A 20,803-nucleotide genomic window follows, 5' to 3' on the forward strand; every position below is an offset into this window, starting at 1 on the left:
AGGCTTTCTTTGACCATAGTCAAGGCTAACACTCAATTTTTACATCTCATTTATGAACTGAGGATAAGCACTTGTGTGGGCACTGCTGCACAGTAGCTCCTCAGCTCCCCACAATGGCCTGTCTGGGAGGGGATGTGGTGTCACAGAGATTTGGTGGCTTGGGACTGCAGCAGCACACACAGACCTCATTTCAATGCAAGCACTTCTGTGTAGGGCAACCCTTTCTGTATGTGAGATACAGGTGAAATACACTTGATCAGGCAGCTGTAATCTGTGGGCCCTTTTAATCCCATAGGTGACTAATGGCCCTGGTATGGATACAGCTGCCTGGGTGTGAACTTCACTCCACTGATGTCACCAATTTTGTTTCCTGCACGCCTGTTATTGCCTTCACACAGTAGTATTTTGCTAGTAGTTGTTCCTGTGGCAAAACCTTCCAGCCTAGACAAGTCCTAGAAGCTTAAAATCTCTCCTTTCTTTGGAGACAGTTGCACAACAGGCCTCAAGCTCCCTGCCAATGCTGGTTTTTACAAAGTTGGCACTGGGGACATGAGCCAAGTATTGCAAACCTGTGAAGCAGCATGTTAGTCAGCGAATGACAGAGATCAGCCAGGAAGTTTCAAACTGCATCAGGCTAGAGCCTGACTTTGCTAATGCTTTCTACTTCCTACTCCTACTTTTATCCTAAGATCAGATAACGAGTAGCAGTTTTTCTTTGTAACAATTCATTAATCAGAGAAATGATCCTTGCTGGTGTTTAGATGTTTTACTTAATTTGGTATTTCTGGCCTGCTGCCCCAGTAGTGCCAAAATTATTATTTCTCACCCAGCAGGTGATAAATAACAACTTCAGTCATGATTAATACCATGAATTTCTCAACCTGACTAATGCAAAAAACTTCAAACCTGCAGAACAAGTGGGTGCTAATTGTTGTGAGAGCCATTGGAGCTACACTCTGCTTATAAAGAAAGAAAGCCACAGGAAATGAAGTGTTTTCTAGCAGCCCAGCTGATCCTAAGAGGCATCATTAAGTGCAGCTCAGCAGCATTCTCCATGTGTAGGGCTATGCTAGCCTCTTTTTTTCCACAATACTGAGCTTTAAGCACATTTGAGAGGCAGATTACCAGGTTATTTTTCTTTCCCTGGAGAGGAAAAGGAGAAATAAAACAAAAGGCAAAGAAAGCAGCAATTTAATATCTCATTAACACCACGCAATACTAAAATTTTTATAATTGATATGTGCAAAGTGATAGAGCAAAAGCTGCTACCACCAAAGCCCCTTCACATGTCTCCCTTGAAATCACATCATAAATGGCAGCAAGAGGCTACCCAGTCAAGGAGAACTTGCTTCAGAGAGTGACGAAAACCAGAAGATGAGGAAGGACTGCCAGCTGGAAACAATGCTCCAATACTATACATTAGCCTGTGGCTGAGATCCTGGCCCCTTTCAAACCCCCAGCTGGTTTGCTACAGGTGGTGGAGGAGGGTGGTTGCTCCTTTTCCTGTGCTGTACTTAACAGTGGCACAGGGCACAGTGATCCACAGTCCAGCTGTGCTGTGCTGTCAGGCAAACAAGATCTTCACATCTGGAACTGGCACCATGCATATTTCTGATAGGAGCAGACACCAAAATCCAGCAAGGATATGAGCAGGTAACTGTGCTGAGTGGGGTCTGTGCTGGGCAAGATTAGCCCATTCACAATCCCAAAGAAGCACCTTAGGAATGGAGAAGCAATCCTGTTTTCACCAGGACTTTCCCAATTGTTTTAGCTCCATCAGGTGAAAAAACTATCTGCTACTTTGCAACTTGAGCACCTGCCTATGAAGCTAATTACTTGTGGAATGAAAAGACTATGAGAAGCAAACCACAATGGACAAGTGATTTGTACTCAGACTCAGTTATGCCTATTCACTTGTAGGTCTGAGAGCTTTTGTGACTTTTTGTGCTGTTTTGGTTGGGTAACTCATGCACTTCCTGGTGGGGCATATTCTGAAGGTGAATGATAATCCATGGTGCAGTTGTTTTTGACATTTTTTCCCTTAGAAACCTAAATTTTGTCTTAATTTAGGGAAACTTTAGTTCCAGCTATCTCTCTTCACTCAAAATAGCCTGTAGGAACTTTGAAAAGCTAGGAAAGAAAATCATGATCCCCACTGTCCTGCTATGTGAGACAAACCATAGGTCCCTCGTGCAGCAGCCGTGCTTCAGTCACAGGAGATCATCTAGAAACACCCACAACTCAGGACTAAAATTCTCTCAGACTGCACATGCACAGCCCTGGCTACTAGAGGGCCACTCAGCCCAGCAGAAAGCCCTTGCTACTCCACCTTGGAGAAGGCAGGTCAGGGTCCTTGCTCAATCTCCTTGCCAGAAAGGCTATTGGGTTTGGGTTGGTTTGGGGATTTTTCCGCCCTTAATTTGTTTTATTGCTGGTGTTGTTAAAACTTTTCATTCCTTTTCTTGAACTATGCCCAGCATTTCAGGAGCAATCAGTCTAAGTGTCCTTTGTAGGACTGCAGCTTCACTGAGTTAAAGCACAGCTTGCCAAGCAAGCTTTGGTCCTTGGAGCTCAGCCCAGACTGTTCCACAGCACCAGTCGTGCTACCAATGCCACTTTAAAAAGCATAATGGTTTCTTGTATTTATGAAATCATGAAGTACAAAGTATGTCTTTTGGCTAGGATTGTAATAGCTATTTTCAACACAAAGCCAAGAATTTCCTTCTAAGTTTAGGTATCACCTAGAATGAGGTGCAGCCTGAACTACAAACCAGCCCTGTAGCAAACAGAAAGAATCCTCTTCAGTCAAGGAAGTAAGGAATGCTCTTTTCCATTTAAATGAAATTATCAAAGTCACACACGAGGAATAAGGGGTGGTTAAACTTTCAGAAACTTAAGTGTAACTTGAGAGCTCAGTCTCTGCTTGTCCTCTCACTTCAATATTGAAAACTCAATGTGATTTGCCTGTCTCTGTATCCTTAAGTGGAGTCTGAGTAGCTCAGGTGGATTTACACAAACTTTGTTTGCAAGAGATCAGTATCTTTTGCCCAACCACTTCCACAGCATTTATTTTCTAGATGAAACATTCAAAGCAGGTTAATGCATATCACTCTGTGGGGCTTTTTTTTTTTACCACTCTGAAGTTACAAAGCTCGCTGTATGTTACTGCACAAAATTTGCAATAACTTGCTGTTCAGCATTCAAGATGGTGTATTACCAGAGCTTGCTCTGCCTCACCTTGCCAGAATACAGAAAGTTTCATTCAATGCTGTTTCAAAGCAATTGCTGAAATTTGGTTACAAGGTGGCTGATGGCCACTGCAGCCTTGGAACAGAAGGAACACATGTCCACCTGCACTTTTTCCAACAGCATAAAAATTAATAGGTAGGTTTAGAAATCCATTAAGTAAATTACTCCTGTAGTTTACCGGTAGCAGAATTGCTAAAACAACAGAAGCTAGCTTAAAATCTTTCCTCATGAGTAATGCTCTGCAAATAGTGAGAGGGTAAAAGACCAGTTTATTACTCTGGATTAAGATACTTGAGCTTTCACACAGGATTTCCCCATCACCATGGAATGTTAGCTTTTGTCGGTGAGTGCTCAAAGCAGCATGTATCACAATGTTCTCTCCAAACTTTAAAAACAAAAACAAAAAACCCACAAGCAATCTTTTCCAGTTTTTTTCAGGGGTTGAATTAAAGCAGAAAAATAAGTTTGAAAGAAGTATCTGAATTCTCAGTCAACAACTGCTTTGATAGTAGAAATTATCACTAAGCAGTCAAGAACTAATGGGGTTTAGTTTTGAAAAGTATTCAACAGAAAGACATGTGAAATTTTAAGACTGAAATGCAGGACAAGGGCAACTTACCTCCCCTGGCAAGAGTGATTTGAAAGACCAAGATATTCCTACACACTAAGAGTTTTTGACTGCAGTAGGACTTAGGACTGTAATATTACAAAACAGGCAGTAAGAATTCAGCTCTGTTTCCCAGTCCAGCTGGCAAGAGTGGTTGCCCACAAAAGCAGTGAGTAAGCAGGAGTGGTTCAGGAACCTGTCATGGGAGATGCAGCCAGTCCAAGCTGCTTTCTGCTCACTTTTAAGAGAGAAGGAAATGGCAGCAAAACCTCATGACCATTGTATAACCAGTTCAAGCCATTAAGTGTTCTGACACTGAAGCATACAGTCAACAGAACGTATTTCAAAGCAAGAACACAATGGTACCAACAAGCCAAACAGCCTGAGCTGGTTCCCAGTTGTGCCCATGACTTCCACAAGGTTTGTTTCTGCCACCAGCATGTTCCTGGTGGTGCTTTTGGAAAAGTCAAGTACAACTGACACAGCAGAACAGAGCAGTACCATTTAATGCACTCCAAGTAACACTAATCAGATCAGTCCTTCCCTACACACAAGAACTTTAAAAGTTCGATGTAACCAGAGTTTTTGGAGCACCACAATGATATTTTTTTGTTTACTTCTGTATTATTGTGGCTACAGGTACCAAGAATAATGCAGAGGCAGAAAAACCAAGACATGCCAGCCACAGGCTCACAGTGAGTTCTTCTTCTATGAGAACCACATCTGGTAGATTCAAGTTCAGAAGCAACGTTAACATCCTTGAAGTGGAAACAGTGAGGCAGACAGTTACCTAGCAAATTAGTTTCTTAAATAAATAGCAGAAAAAACTGAGGATTAAAACTGGGAAACTACAGGAAGAAAAAAAGTTATCATCAAAAAACCAAAGGTGAATGAGAGATAAAAGCAGAGGCAAGACACACACAAGATGAAGGACTGACTGCCAGAAGCTACTTTGAACTGGCTGAGTAAGATCACATGAGTTGTGTGCTACAGAGCTCCAAGACTTTTTTTTTCACCCAATTTCTAAAGTTTTAGCTGAGGCAGACAAACTTTAAGATCTCTAATGCATACTTTCATTCCCAGCCTAATAATTCTAACTAGTTTACAACTTTCTTCCAAGTGTCCTGTCAAAAGGATCCTACTCAGGAACTACACAGACATTAAATTTAGTAAAAAGGGCATTTAGAAAGATCAGAGATCAACTTTCAAGTGTTTTATTTTTTTGAAACAGATACAATATTTTTCCAAGGTCACTTTACAGTAAGTGGCATACAGGCTATTAAAATGGAAATGTTCATAGACATTTTAGCTTAAATGTGCACAGTATATCCTACAACACAAAAACTGTATTTAACATTTTTTCTCACTCCAGAAAAATTTGGCAGCTTCAAAAAGCTAACACACATTTCCATTCTCAAAATAAATTTATTGAACAATGATGAACCCAAAACTGCAGCATGATCCACCCTCCAAGCACCAATCTTATGTCAGCAAGGACCTCTTGGAAGAGTGAGCTGCAGTTGTAGAGCTGTCTTTCTCATGACCCTCGAAGTACTGCTGCTCTATTCGCCGACAAAACGCTGTGAGATTACTGTAGTTCTTCACTTTTTCAGAGAGTTCATCAGTGATTAGCTGAGTAGTAAGGATTGTGAACAGATGTCCAAACACCAGAGCATCTAATTCAGTTGGTCTGGATAAAGAAAAGGAAAAAAGAATAGGCATTTTGGAAGACAAGTCCTGACCAAGAAAAACTGTGCTGTTCTGAGTAACCTTTAGATAGCCATGCAGTCTAAGAACTGGGATGAAATCAAGCAAGGCTAAACCAAATGTATGAAATCTTTGTATAGGGTATATTAAGAGCCTTGTTTGTTCTCAGGATGGCATTTTCCTTGCTTTAGGGAGTTTGAAATTGTGGAAATAACATCTCTTAGATCAGACAGACTTACTGATCTAGTTTCAAACCTTTTAGTCCTGTAACAAGGGCGAATGCTTATCAGGTGCTTTGTGGGTCTTCTTTTTCTTCTGCAGATGTGTATTTAAAAAATCCAACTATTATCTCACAAGGAGGAAGAAAAAAAGGAGACGTGGAAGCTTTCGATTCCCATTCCTTTTTTTTTTGCTCTGCAACAGTTTGGAACTATTCAACAACAAGAAAGGGAGTTCCAGGGTGACAGCAGCTGGAAACATCTATTTTATGAAAGGGGATTACACAGAAGAAAACAGATATTTTGGGAATGTTTTAGGTAAGACCCTTCAAATTGTCACCTTGTACCTTTAAGTAGTCGATGTATAATAAGCAGTCCACATAAAATATTTTTTTTTCAAATATATTAAGAATTTCAGAGTCCCCCTTTACTCACGTTCAATGTATGAAGCTTTAAGCTTTCCTAAGTGATAAAATTTTCACCTTTTTATTTGTGGATCTCTAAGCACTCTCCAATGGAGATATGGATCCCTGCATAACAAACTTTAATGTGTCAGAAACAGACTGTTTTTCTTATTTACCTCCCAAAGACTTACAGAAGTCACAGACTGAAAACTACTGGACTAAAAACACATACCTTCTTAGTAATATTTCAGACAGCTAAAAAATTTAATGATTAAAAATGTACCAAAAAAGCCTGTTTAACAACCAACCAAGACAAATTCCCCAAGTTACAATTCTTTAGAAATACAGAAAGAAAAACTAAGAGATACTATGTTCAATAATCGAAGGACAAGATGTAACTTGAAATCATCTTCTATAAAGCCTATTTCTGTATCCTCTGAATTAAGACTACCCAACTAGTCTCAGCTTGGAGCAGATTAAGGGGCAAAGAAAGGAAAGTAACCAAATGCTGCCATTTGACAACATCTCCTTGTTCAAGTGTAGTACACTAAAACCCAGGCCGGAGCATTTCTAGACTGATCTATGCACAGGAGACAAGAGGGAGTTAATGTGATTCTATTTAAGTCTGTAACATTTCAAAAACAGTGAAGAAAAAAAAAATTTAAATTGCAATTGAAAGAAACAGGTGAGAGCAGAGGATATTTCATGGAGGTCAGGAAATTTCTTTTTTTTTCTCCTGGCAACGTGAATCTTGGGTTTCACTTTGCATTTAGTTCTTTGTGGACCAGCTAGCTTCTCCCCCAGTTCTTAGAATTCACAGACACCCTCTGCTAATTCAGTTCATTTAGAACTGCTTTTGGTGTCAAGCTGTCCTGATCAGGTTGGCACAACATACATTCACTCCTTTAGCAGAGAATGTTATCCAAGAAATATAAGTAAAGCTTTAAATGTATCATTTTTAATAAGAAACTAACTATATAAAAATGTACATTTGTAGCCTACATAAATTGTGGTAGAATCTGTAGAGAAGACAAGCAGGAGAAAAACAAAATCATAAATACAACAAACTTACAGAAGCTTTCCCTTTAAAACCCTTAAATAATTATTCCCGAAATTTCATATTTGATTAATCACACATTTGTTTTTGCAACTAATCACACAGCATTAAAATAAAAAACGAGTTTTATATAAATATATTTGTATGTAAGTGAGTATATACCTATACCTCATATTGCTGGATGCAATATTTCAATGAGAGTAACTTACTGCTTATTGAAGAAATATGGTTGTGTTCCTAATCTCTGGGAGAGAGCATGACAGCACTGATCTACATCTTCAAGCACCTATCAAAACACAGGAGAAAGAAAGATCCATATTGTCAGGAAGTAACACCATTGCAAGAAATAACCTCCTTATTCTATTTGAGCCAACAGTGGGAACAAGGAATGTAACATGTTGGAATATCAAAAGCTGTTAAAATCAGTCAAACCTACACAGCAGGCAGGTAGCAAAGCGTTACTTAATCTAACATTTGATATAAGGCAATTCTGATTAAGTGCTTCCCATAACATTTACAACTAAGTTTAATGAAAGGTACTGATTTAAACCTCACATTTACTGATTTAAACCTGCCACAATCCCACAAAGAGTGCCTATCAGCATCATACAGGAAGCAAGGCACAGAACTACAACTTATTTTCAGGTCTATGGCCTAAACCAACACTCTCAGAGTTGTACACTCGTGGCAAAACATCCTTCCTCTCACCCCATCAGGTTGCACATAATTTAAGATTAACTGCAAAGTACAGAATATACATTTAACTACATCTGTTTCAGGAACGTGCTACTCTCTGATTCTATTTAAAAATTTTTAAAAAAGGAATCAAAAGGAAAACAGAGTAAAGAAATAAGGTTCAGTGTTCCCACTTACCTGTTCAAGTGTCTTCCCAGCCCATCCGATGGCTTTCATCTTCCGCCTGATCTCCCACTGCTTCTGATAGGACAAAATGCGGTTAAGAGGCCACGGATAAGGAGAGCCATACCTTGGGTAAGTAATCTTTGTTCAAAAACAGAAAGGTACTGGGTTAGAACACAAGAAAATACAGATACCTCTCAAACAAAACAGCTGATATTCAAACATTTCTCTCAGAAAAGGAGATGTAGAAGAGAAAAGCAGTTGTGTGTATCTTGTAGCTACTTGCACAGAATCCACTGTTTGCAGCATAACCATTTAAAGCTATTATTTCAGAAACATAAACAAAACCTGTATCTATTCTGCAGTCAGCTCCCTCCAGTAACACAGCTTCCCTAAAATGCATATGCAAGTGAAATTTTATCATTAATGGTATAAACCCCCATGTTTCATTTATGAGTAGGGACTTGCAGTTGTGAACAAAAGTGTTTTCTCATTAAATTTTAATTAAGATAAATGCTGTGGAACCACTCACCTCCTCTACTGTAACATCATCACACCACTGGAGATAGAGCTAGGAAAAGAAAGAACACTTACTAAAACTTCCTAATAAAGGAGAATACAGAGACAATCATTTTTCACTAGTAGAATTTTCTTGTCTAAATTAGATTAAAATTTCCATTTCATTTCTTCTCTTAGACCTCTGATATACAAAAGAAATTAAAACTGGAAGGCAAAAGCCCAGTTTCTAGTTCTTACTTCACCAGCACCAAAACCAAGCTGAAACCAAAAGCCTGTTCCTGTTGCCCACACCACACCCAACTGAAGCATAGGTGACCAGCCCTCAGCTCCTGAGTCACCTGCATCTTCCCAGCATTTCCAACCCTACTCCCATGCCAGGACTGAGTCACCTGAACTGGCCACAGGCACACAGTGCAGGGGATCCCAGGCTCCCAGCACACACAGCGTGCACATGGGGACAGTGACAGCAGGGTGCCTGGCCAGCCAGGGGGTGCAGTAGGACCCCAGGAACCACTGGCATTTACTAGTTAGGTACTTCTACAGCTGCTGTGACACACTTGACATAGGTGAGGGGAGTCACACGTGGCTGCAGGAAAAGGTCAGCAAGCAATCCACAGTGTAGAATTTATTCTTGTCTCCTTTCACCTCAAAAGCTGACGACCTAATCTAAGAACAGCACTATTTCCACTACAGGGAAAAATCCTAAAGCTTTCTTGCCTACAGTCACTTATGTAAGTGTGTGGAGTTACTAGGGTTTGCTGTACCTCTGCTGTCAAGAGCATATTATTGACCAATTCCATGTAGGCTTTCATCTCAGCTTTTTGGACTTCATCCAATCCATCACTGAGGGAATGTCCCTAATGGGGAAAAGAAAAAAGACACACATGTAAGAACGGGTACTGGAATATTCAGCAACATATTACCAAGGATCTTTAACATCAATGAGCTTTGGCTCAGATCCTAATCTCTTACTAACAAATTACATATTAAATTTTTACCTACAGTATCCTTTACAATTAAAACCAAATCATCATAATGTAACTAATCTAATCTATAAAATATCTAAGCTAATCTACAAGAAATTTAGACTATTATCAGTTACAGATGAACACACTTTGAGCACACAACCTCCTAGTTAGTGTATTCCTATGGCAAGAAGTAAACACAAATTTACATCTGTGATACAGATTAAACTTCTCAGTGAAAACATGGCATTTTTTAAAACAGAGGGGAGGGCTGGGGTGTGGGAGAATAAAGGCAAATTTCAACAGTATCTGATATATCAGGATTTAAAACAGTCAATTCTGGGTTTAAGACCTCTGAGACCCAGAGACAAAGCATGTAGAAAAAACAGCCTTAGAAACTGGCACTGGTATGCAGATATCTTGAATAGAATTTATTTGTAGAATTTGAGGAAATGACAAAGAAAAAAACATCTTCACTTCACAAACTCCTGTTTCATGATATCTTTCTTTTAAAACAGCACTAGATTCCTATATTGTTTTAACAAATCCAGTAACATTCCAGAAAAGCACACTAAATCAGTGCAATGCTAAGCAGGATTAACATTCACTAATTAATGAAAACAATGTACTATTACCTTGGCTTTTACAAACTGGACTATGGGCCCCAGTTCAGATACTACTTGATTTCCCACATGAATAAAAGGTACTTTGCCTGTAAAAGGAGAAATGTATTGTAGCAATGAGACAAAGGGTGGTGGGGAGAGAGAAGGGAACAAATGCAAACCTCTGAATGATCATTAAACCAATATTTAAACCATAAACCAGTATTCCAAAAGGAAACTAGGTGAGTAAAAGTGAGTAAAAACAGTAAAGGACTCCAGGAGAAAGGGCAAAAAGAATACATGTAATTCTGCCTACATTTAAAATTGAAGCAGTATCATTTTCCTTCTTGTGCTCCTTGTTTTTAGAAGAAGGAAGTGTTCAGACCTAAATTACAGTATTAGGTGCCAGCAAGTGTGGACATGATGTATAAGTGGCAGAGAAGCCATAGCACATTAACTGTCACCAGTCCTAGTCCTACACATGCAAGATGTAACTGTGTGCCTGGATTCAGCACTTCCAAGCTTCACTTACTAACAAGTAATTCATATACCTGCACATTTTGCTGTTCTTCACTCCTGCCAAGCAACTGTTGATTTTGGGTATTTTTCAAAATTTCAGTGCTTTAACCAAAAATATCAGTACCAGCAGTAGAACCCAAATAGCTGGCAGACATATACTGACAGGCACTTCCATATGGCAGCCATCAGCCAGAGCCAGGTAATCAGTAAATATGGTAATATGTAATAGTAAACATGTAAATAGTGAATATGGACCCCCCATGCAACAAAAATATCTGGGACAGAGTGTGAGGATCGCCGGACTTCAGCATCCTGCATCCTGTAATTCTTTCTGATTTTTAGGCAATATTCTGAAGCTGCAGTCTGGGCATTTTTAGGCAGTCACCTCCAACAAAAATAGGCTGTGTACCCTTCTAATACTTTTTTGTGGTGGGTTTGCATTTTTTTCCAGGCAGTCTCATGGCTCTGAAGAAGATTTAAAATCACCTGTCACCCTTAATAGTGAGAACACACCCCCAGGTGGTGTTGTTGCCAGTTGTATCCTGGCAATCAACTCCCACACAGAGTAACAAAAAAGAACCTTTCTCCAGTATTGTTTTGCTTCAGCAACAGGAAAATATAACAGCATTTCCTGGAATATTCCCTGGATGCAGAAATAAAGCCACTTTTGGACACATATGTCTTTCTGCTTTAGGACATTTGAGAGAAGGTTTCCAGCAGGCACTGAACTGTGTGAACGCTTTACACAAGTCCTGTTACACACTGTGCCAACATTACTTTGCATTTCAGTGTTCTGATTGTTTGCAGAGGAAAAGCTGCTCTGGAGAGGAGGGGGAAAGACAACCCACACACAGTAGCACTGCCCGACTGTTATCAGCAAGACAAGGCTAGTTGCCATGGTACCAAAATGGAGGTATAACACAGTAATCTAAATGAAGGCCACACTTACCAGATGGGGACATGTACTCGGCGTTTGCCCGGCAAATCACCCGGACCGGCAGATTGCACATTTGCAAAAAGGCCTGCAAACAAAAGAGTCGCATTTGAAAAGCATTAATACAGCAGTGGCAAACAAATGTGGTGTTCTCAATACATTTGACTGTGTTAGCTGGCTCCTAGCACACACTTAGGAAGTGTAGCTCCTTGCATATTGTTTTTATGAAGAAAGAAGAAGGTAAGTAAAATAAAAACAAAGGTGTTTTTATCTTCATTAGACAACTGATTATCATTCAAGAATTGGCTGCAATTCTTCTAATGCAGTTTCACCTATTTTTACTGTTTCTTTCAAGATGGGCAAAGAAGCAGTATCTGACAGACATAATTAGTGCTGTGGCTGTACAAAATTGAGTGACATTTTGCCCCTTGTGAAAACCACAGTAGTCATTTCTCCTGGCTAAAGCTGGCTAGTCAAGGTAATGTTGTGTAACATGGCAAACACATATGGCACCTTCCCACATTATAATTACAATAGCTGCCAGAAATTTTGCTCAATGATACTGTCAAAGCACACATCTGATTTGGGATAAAGTATTATTTTTATTAATGGGATTCATGGAGAGCATAAGTGATCGATTTACCTTTCCCTTCTATCTGGGTTCTTACATTCAAAGCTTTCTCAGAAGGATAACAATTTCTGTCATCACCTGCCACTACCACAAAATCCATAGGCTGTTTCTGTTGAAATACCAAAAATGTCAAGAAAAAAATATTTGCAGTCTGGACAGATCATGGCAAATAAGGAATCTCTTCATCCCTAGAGACTCTCACAACTCAGTTCAGTCTTATCATTAATTTTGTCTCTGCAATTAGACAGGTCAAAATTCCAGATTCCAAAATTATTCTATTGCCTATTTATATAACATCATTTGAGGTAAAAAAGGCCTAGAGCAACAAGGCTCCCAAAATGAAGAAAAATGCTGCTGTAACACAGTACTTGCTGCACAAGCCTCCTCCCTGCTCTTCAGATTGCAGGATCTGGCAGTAAACCACTTCCACAGCTTTAGCTGCTCAGAGTCTAATCACGCACATTAAAGCAACCTAAACCTTAACCTTAGGATTTGCTCACCTCTGCATCAGATGAAACCTTAAGTCATGAACTAACACTGTCACCAACCCTGTTCCTAACTTTGTGGTTTCTGTAGTATCAAGGAAACAAAAATAACCCTAACAGCTCCTCTCCTCTCACCTGTGCTCTTTAAGGCTTTTATTTCCAAACTCTAAACCAATCCAGAGGACAACAACAACAACAACAACAACAACAACAACAACAAAAACCCTTTTGTCTTTTTCCCACCAAACTGAAGAACTGCACAGTCCATTAAGATACTTGGCTCTTGCATGTTTAGATGAACTGACTCAAATCCAAATCACAATTTAAATAAAGAAATTATGGTCACAAACTGCTATACAAGACATTCATTACAGGTGAAAAGAGGCAATCTCAGAATTGTGATGGCTCTACAAAATACATCAGAAACATGTATTTCTACATCTTTTGACTAAGCCTAACTAACTTAAAAGCTCTGCTAGGGAGCCAATTACTATGCATACATATACAGACAGAGACATAGACAGATACATAAGCAGAGGGTAGTAGTCATGGTCAACATCAGCCAAATAATTCAGGTCCTACACTATTAAACAAGAAATTGGTCTCCAGAGTGTTTCATCCCAAACAGAACCTCTATTACTGCTTAAGGATGCAGCCATCAGAAAGAAAATACAAGGCACTGGCTACATTTGACAGTGCATCACTTACCAAATGAGTGCTCCCATCAGAACACATAAAAAATTTAGTATCTTGCTACCTTGGCACCACAAACTCCATGCAAACAATAAGAATACTCAAAGGACTAATTATTCAGTAATTTAAGTAATTTAAGGCATTGGTGTGTCTCAGTGCTAGATCTCTTCCTGCTGGCTCTGCAGGACCTGGCAACATCCATGCTGCTCCAGCTGCTGTTAACACGTGTAATGTTTTCTACCCAAACTTCATATGCAACTTCTTCAGAAACAGTTAAGAGAGAAGGACACAGACTTTGGTTTAGATCACATACATGTTCCTACACCACTGTTGGACTCCAAAAATATACACTAGCTCAACTGGTACACAGCCTTCATTGTTCTGAAAGCTCTAGTGGTATAGATGGCACCAAACAACAGCTCCAAAGAATTTCATCACTAGTCTAGGCTTACTGAATTAATTTCTTCCACAGTAAGACACTAAATTAACTCTGCAATTCTGCAGAGATGAATTTTGTAACTACCATGTACTGTTCAGGCTGCAAGTATAGAAGAGAAAGGAAGTCTGAACTGCACTGGAGTTAGGGCAACACGTGAATAAGTGAAAAGTTTTCAAGTGCAAAGACACATTTAAGCAACAGGAGGTGAATCAGAGAACTACTTTTACTTTTTCATATCAGCATATCAAAAATGAAACATGCTTGCACAGAAGACTTAGATCACACGAGTTGCTTCAGATTATTGCTCAATGTATACTGTATTGCACATAGGCCCCTATGCAGCACAAGGGTCCTACAAAAAATAGTTTGTGGCTCTGAACATCTTTTTAGTTTAGAGCTTACACTAGTTTTCATCACATCTGACCTTTCTTTCTCTCTTTATCTTCAATAAACATCCACTGACCAAGGAATATCAACTCTTATTATACTGGAGGGGAAATTCCACCTCATCTCTGGCCTAGTACAAAGGGAATTGAGAACACACTGACATTTTGTAATTTCAGAAATGCAAATAAACTGCAAATGTGCCTTTTTGTACTTTGTAAAGAAAAGAGGAGATAGAAGGATGAACTAGATTTGAGCCCTACTGTGGAAATGAGTATCAACCCATAAAAATGTTTGCTACTCTTCATAATAGAGCACAGATTCTAGTAATGTTAAAAATCACTTAGTCTACCTTCAGTTAAAAAAAAAAAAAAAACAAAATGAAAAAAATTTAAGAAGATGCCAAAATAAACACCAAAACAAAAACCTGAGAAAACTTCCTTGGAATAGTCATCTTCAGTTCTGATGAATGCTTCATTAAATGGGAGACCAGGACTGACACTGAGAATAATCATGCTTAAAATGGGATAAACCCACCCAGTACTGAATTTACTACATCAGTCTTCCTGCAAGGTTCTGAAACAGTGATCACTGACTACTGCCCCTTCAGCAGCTTTACAAGGCTTCTTCCAGCAACCTGTTCAGCATCCCATGCCAAGACCTGTTCCACTTCAGTCTTTGTCCATATTTAGGATTGGCTAGTGATGAAATAACCTAAACATGTAATATAGTACATAATATTAATAGTATAAACTTAACAAAAAATACAATCAACCTAAGAAAATATTTTTTTTAAACCCTGCTATTATGTCTTTAAAAAGACAGAAGTCCAGGGAATAAAAAGACCAGTATGTCTGTCTATTATGAGCCGTAACTTGTATCCAAAGCATGACCTGCTCAACTTTAAGTGCTCCTTACATAATGTTCTGCAGCAAAATGAAGGGAAGGTCCACAGTATAAAACAAATGTAATCTTTATTGAATCTACACTGCTTAACTAATCATTAACTAGAGAAGTAGGCCAATATCTACTTGCTTCAGCTTAAGCTGTCCACTGGACACCCTTCAAGTCAACTAAAAATTCATGTGAATCAGTAAAAGTAGACAGCATTATCCCAAATTAGCAGGGTTCAGCCTAAGAAATAAGCCTTGCAATTTGCATTACTACAAGCACTTACATTCTTTCATTGATGCAACTGACAGGCATTGGAAATTATTAACATTAACAAGACAGGTGGTTTTGACTGTTCAAGCACAGTGAATGCATTCCATATTTATGGAAATTATAGTTTCTCTTAGAAAAAAACATGGACAAGGATCATGACCAATGCATTCCTATAAATATCCACTGCCAGAAAATCTTGCCATTTATTTCTGATGCATTCAACTAGGTATGCTAGATATTAGACAATAACTGATGTTAGACTGTAAGTGGCATGAACTATTATTACCAAAATAGATGAAACTGGAACAGATCAAAGAAATCCTAGAGAGAGAATATAGGACAAAGCAGCAATTTCTCTGAATCTTTATCTCATTACACGCTTTAGCCCAGTGATCAAGGGAGGATTTGTTCCCTTTTTGACCACTCACGCAGAATGTCAAGAACCAGCACATTTGGTGTGCAGATGGTATGAGACCACCATGGCTTCCAACTCTGATAAAAGATGCCATGGAACACTGATTACTTCAGCTCAGAACATCTTGTTTCCCTTTGGGTACCTCACATACACAGTTTGAGCAGGGAAGTTACCCTTGCTTTTCTTGTGAGAGAAATCTTTTTCTGTGAGCAAATGCGAGTGTGCTCAGCTCCTCTGAGTGCTTTTGGGCAAGAGATTGAAGGCTGAAACCACCCCAGTGCAGTTTTGCTGAGATTTATGAAGATATCAACACCCCTTCAAAGACATGGCATCAAAAGCTGAGCAATCTGAAAGATCAAGGGCCCAGGCTTATTCTCGTACATCCGAGATTATTGTTAACATCATAAATTTGGCTGATCAACTTAAAAGGGACTGAAAGGGGCCAACTGAATTCTGACTAACACACAAGCTAGTTAATGATACCCTTGTGAAAATTCACTGAAAAAATGGCAAGACAGTAACAGCAAACTAGAAACAAGACATTTAACTAAGTACAGCCTGTCCTACTTCACAAAGACGCCTGCAGTTACAAGTAACAGCATTAAATTTCCAGCTCCCTTCTCCTCTGGAAAAAAAAAAAAAGTGTACTACCAAAGAAGAGGATGACACTATAGGCCTGATCCTGGATCTCCTCCAGCACTGGAGGAACAAAGTGTGTCCTTTCTTTGGATGAGGTTAATGTAAGAAACAGATAAAGGCATTAAAAAATAAAGATTTGGCTTAATAGGGTCTGTCAGCTTCTCTCCCACACATGCTCTCTGCCTCTTTCCTGCAGTCTAACAGTCTCCTCTCACACACTTCCAGCCTCTCTAGATGTGGCATTACCTAACATCCAGAAAGGGAAGGAGGAAATGTGAAAAATACATTTTTAGTAATGATACCTCTCTTTTTCCACACTGAAACCATTGAGTCTATAGTGCTGTTACTGTCCCTGTGCACCTTGTTTTTAATGGGAGACTTTGCTGTAGACAGAGATGGACTGTTTGTGCACATCCATGAGGAGAAACGGATAAGAGAGAGGCAAACAGATGCAACCAGATGAATAATGTCTGTCCTTCCCTACCCTCCCAATATTTACTGTTACAGAACTGGGAAGAAAGAGTTGTGGACAATGAATTGAAGAAATATATGGGGAAGCCTCTCAGTGCCTTTCCTGCCCCACTGCACACTGATCCACACAGGAGTATGGTTTGTATTGCACTGCCTTATACTCACAGAACAGCATGAGCCACTCTGTTTTCAAAATCCAGTGGAACAACCAAGTTCATATCTTTGCTGTGAGAAAACAAGGTATTGGTATAGCTACATGAACAGGGCTGATAGGAAGCTTTGAGGTGACAAAATTAATCAAGTATTGTACATCTATCATTCATTTCAATCATGGCAGGTGACACCTCCTGCCAGAATTATGGAGTATATTTACAACAGCATTGCTTAAAGGACACAATCCATGTAAAGCTTGCTTCTTCTTATAGACACCCAATTTAAAATTCAAAATATAAGTAGGATGTTGGATTTCAATTATCTAAAAAAAACAGAGAATCACCTTTGTGCTGATTTGGCATAGTTCAAAAGCCCAGAGCCCAGAAACCACAGCCAGACACAGGACAACTCACCCCACCCTTCCTTTCCTCCTCCCTTCCCACCCTTCTCTTCTCACAGGACTGACATTCTCATCTCCGCTGCTGCCACCCCCAGAACAATGCAAGAAAGGGGTGCCACTGTGTCTTCCTCTGATGGCAAGTATGGAAAATGACTGTGCATGAAATACAATGGGAAGGCATAGGAGAAGGGAGGGGGGAGTTTTTCATTTATTCCTAGAGTTAATTGATTTAGGTGTGATTTTTACTCTTGCTCTCCCTTCCTCTTTGCCCAGCCCAGATAAGGACAGTCAGTTGAACACACCACACGGATGGGGCAGCAAATCACCCTGCCAGAGCTCCGTCACAATGCTCTCCTCTTCCCCTACAGCTTCCTCCCAGAAAAACACATATGAGCAAACACATACACTCATTAAAAATGAGTTACAACTTGAAGTAAATCATATCCAGATTGCAGTTTCTGAGATCAGAGGCAAGAATGAAATTACTTATGCCAAGACTCAAATAGTTCACCATTTACGTTGCCACATGAGGAACACTATTTTCAGATGGCACAGTCCAGGCTTATTTGAAGAAGATACATTCATGATTAGTTTTTAATAAAGAACGAGCCATTCCAAGCCATCTCTTATTCAGCAGCACTTCTAAAGGCACTCACAAAACACACTGTTAGGAAGAAAGAGTGAAATGCATTTTCTGTTTTCATTTTTATGTTATTTCAAGAGCATACAAGGGACAGTATGTGATGACAACTAGAGAGTTATTCTCTACTTTATTGCAGGAACACATTTTAAAATTAAAACCCATGAACAAATCTACAGAATAATTCAGTTTTCATATCAAACAGCTGCAGTCCCTGTAACTGAAATAGTGTGTCTAAGGTTATAAATGAAAACTGTTCAGTATCATTGCTTGAGTGACAGATTAAATTCCTAATCCAGTTATGGTAATGGCCACATGTGTAGTTTAACATAAATTAAGATCTTAATTATATTTGTGACTATTTTAAACAAAATAACAAATTCCTCTGTACCTGTGAATGTAATTTATAGCAAAGCCACGTTCATTCTCCAAAACAATCTATTTTATACTGCATCATGGCACTGCTCTAATGGTATAATGTAATTCTTGTTGTAGAATGTAGAAAGAGTGGATTCACTGGTAGCACAGAGGTTTTGAAGATAAATGAAGATTCTATTCATTCAGAGGTAATTTCATCTTAGAACTATATGAAAGATGTTTCTCTCACAAACAGTACCTGTATATCTTGGGATTTAAACATGTTTTCAGCAACAACACAATGCTGCTAGATTGATTATGTTGATACTGCATTTCTCACCATGAAGAATTCCAGCTTTTATTCTCTTAAAAAAAAAGGGATTGGCAGATTTTCATTTCAGTACCAAGCTTTTGTTTAAGACTCAGCAACAAGTTCAAATTTCTGCTAATGTTTTGTCTAGAGAAAAACCAAACCTCAATTCATACACACACACAGAGAGAAAAAAAAAATCACAAATCTGTCAAGGGCAATTAATCATGTATGATTTACACATTTATTTGATTACTTGTTGAAGTAAATAAGCAATTGGTCTGTGTAACACAATTTTAAATTACCCAAACTTCCTTCTGTCATTCAGGGCTAAGAACAGACAATTCTAAAAGCATTTCCCTGGAATATGTTAAAACCACTTACAAGGACATCGACTGCACAAGCAATTAATACATATCTTAACAGAGATGCAGGCTCTCTAACCTCAGGATAGCTGTCAGAATTTCCAGAATTCTGAACATTTTAGACAGCCTTTTGAGCAAGACTATGAGACTAACTGCATAAAGATTCCAGAAGAACCTGTAATAAAAGAGGCAGTCTCAACATCCACATTCCTCTTCCTGACAAGTTGGAACAGTTCAAGAGATGCTTTGAGCTGCCATTTGAGGCAAGAGGCCTGGCAGAGTGCAGTATTAACCCCCTCCCTCCTACTCGACCACACTACTTATACCCAGGCACTAAACAAAATGGCTTTACCCACATCAGGCATCAATAAGGAAACAGAGTCTGGACAGGCCCTCTGCTTCAGACTGAAATATACTCTCCCATGGTAATTCAGTTTTAACCTATTTCAAACTCCATTTTCCCTCCTTGAAGTTGTGGCATTGCTTTGTTATTGAGATTATTTGTGTATCAGTTTTGGTGGCTCTTTTTTACTGTGATAAGCCTGATAAGCAGGAATGCTGTATAAGGGCAGCTGTACCATAAGTACATGGAGAATGGTATTAACCATAAGTCATATTACCCAGTTGTGTTTTCATTAACATTGATGGGAAGAGAGCTGAGTGTCTCACAAGAACAATGCCTTCATTCTGTTACAATCTCCTTTCAGTGGCTGGACAATAATTACTGATTAATATTTTCCATTGATTTTAATTAATTTGCAGTGAAAATAAAATTTCATTCAATACCAAGGTTTGCAGCCCAAGATCAAGAGGACTTGGCTGTATAATACATTATTTCGAGGTAAAAAAAAGGAGTGCAAACATCAAGATGTACCAAAGATAATGCACTTGCTACTTGAAGTTATGTTGTATTTCCAGAAAATCCAAAGAATCCGAACCCAGGAAAAGACAAAGAAGTTGTTCTCAAAATAAGCAATGAGAAGAAGAGGAATTAAAATGAACCAACAAAAATAAACAACACTACCAGAATCAACAGAGAAGTTCCACAAGATGAGGAGGATTTTTGTTTGGTTGGTTTTTAATGACTAAAGGCACCAGCACAGTTACTCAGCAATTCCCAGAAGACTCTCTTGTCCCTTCTCTGATCTGACATGTGGCTATTAAGAGTCCAGATTTTATTGCACAATGAGAAGTTGTAAGTCCAATCATTATTAAAACCACAAGACTCAACCAACTTCCTACATTCAACCTGCAGCCCTCTCTACTCATTAATTACATCTGCACTGAGAGTAGCTTGCTCTGCTGTCTGCTTGATCTGCTCTGTTAACAAGAAGTACATGAAATGCCATCTGTGTTGCTGGGTTGGCAACTTTAAAACAGTCAAGTTTTACTCTGACTAATTACTTATTATGGCACTGGACTGTATGCATTATTTTATGTGTAGGTATCAGAGTGTATGTCCCTCTGAGACCTGAGAGCTACAAAGAGGTACTACAAGGAGATTTTATAAAATACCTGAAAGACTGGCTGCAGCACATTCAGAGTCATGCTGTTAAACCATGTCTCCTAAAGATTTGATTCCACATGCTCTTTTGATTCAAATTTCTGATGTTTTCAC

At 39.0% G+C, this 20,803-nt stretch overlaps 1 protein-coding gene across 1 annotated transcript in view; it reads right to left on the bottom strand.

The window, feature by feature from the left end:
- Positions 1-5,054: 5,054 nt before the first annotated feature.
- The window catches only part of MTX2 (metaxin 2), a 31,699-nt gene continuing 15,950 nt past the window's right edge, over positions 5,055-20,803 (bottom strand). Inside the window, exons 4-10 of the mRNA XM_079310627.1 lie at positions 11,655-11,727; positions 10,220-10,296; positions 9,384-9,476; positions 8,633-8,671; positions 8,116-8,241; positions 7,452-7,528; positions 5,055-5,546 (exon numbers count right to left, since the gene is read on the bottom strand). Coding sequence (XP_079166753.1) covers positions 5,339-5,546; positions 7,452-7,528; positions 8,116-8,241; positions 8,633-8,671; positions 9,384-9,476; positions 10,220-10,296; positions 11,655-11,727 — 693 coding nt within the window. The 3' untranslated portion in view covers positions 5,055-5,338. The remainder of the gene's footprint in view (positions 5,547-7,451; positions 7,529-8,115; positions 8,242-8,632; positions 8,672-9,383; positions 9,477-10,219; positions 10,297-11,654; positions 11,728-20,803) is intronic.

The sequence above is a fragment of the Erithacus rubecula genome (genome assembly GCF_903797595.1).
Source record: "Erithacus rubecula genome assembly, chromosome: 8".
Classification (NCBI taxonomy): domain Eukaryota; kingdom Metazoa; phylum Chordata; class Aves; order Passeriformes; family Muscicapidae; genus Erithacus; species Erithacus rubecula.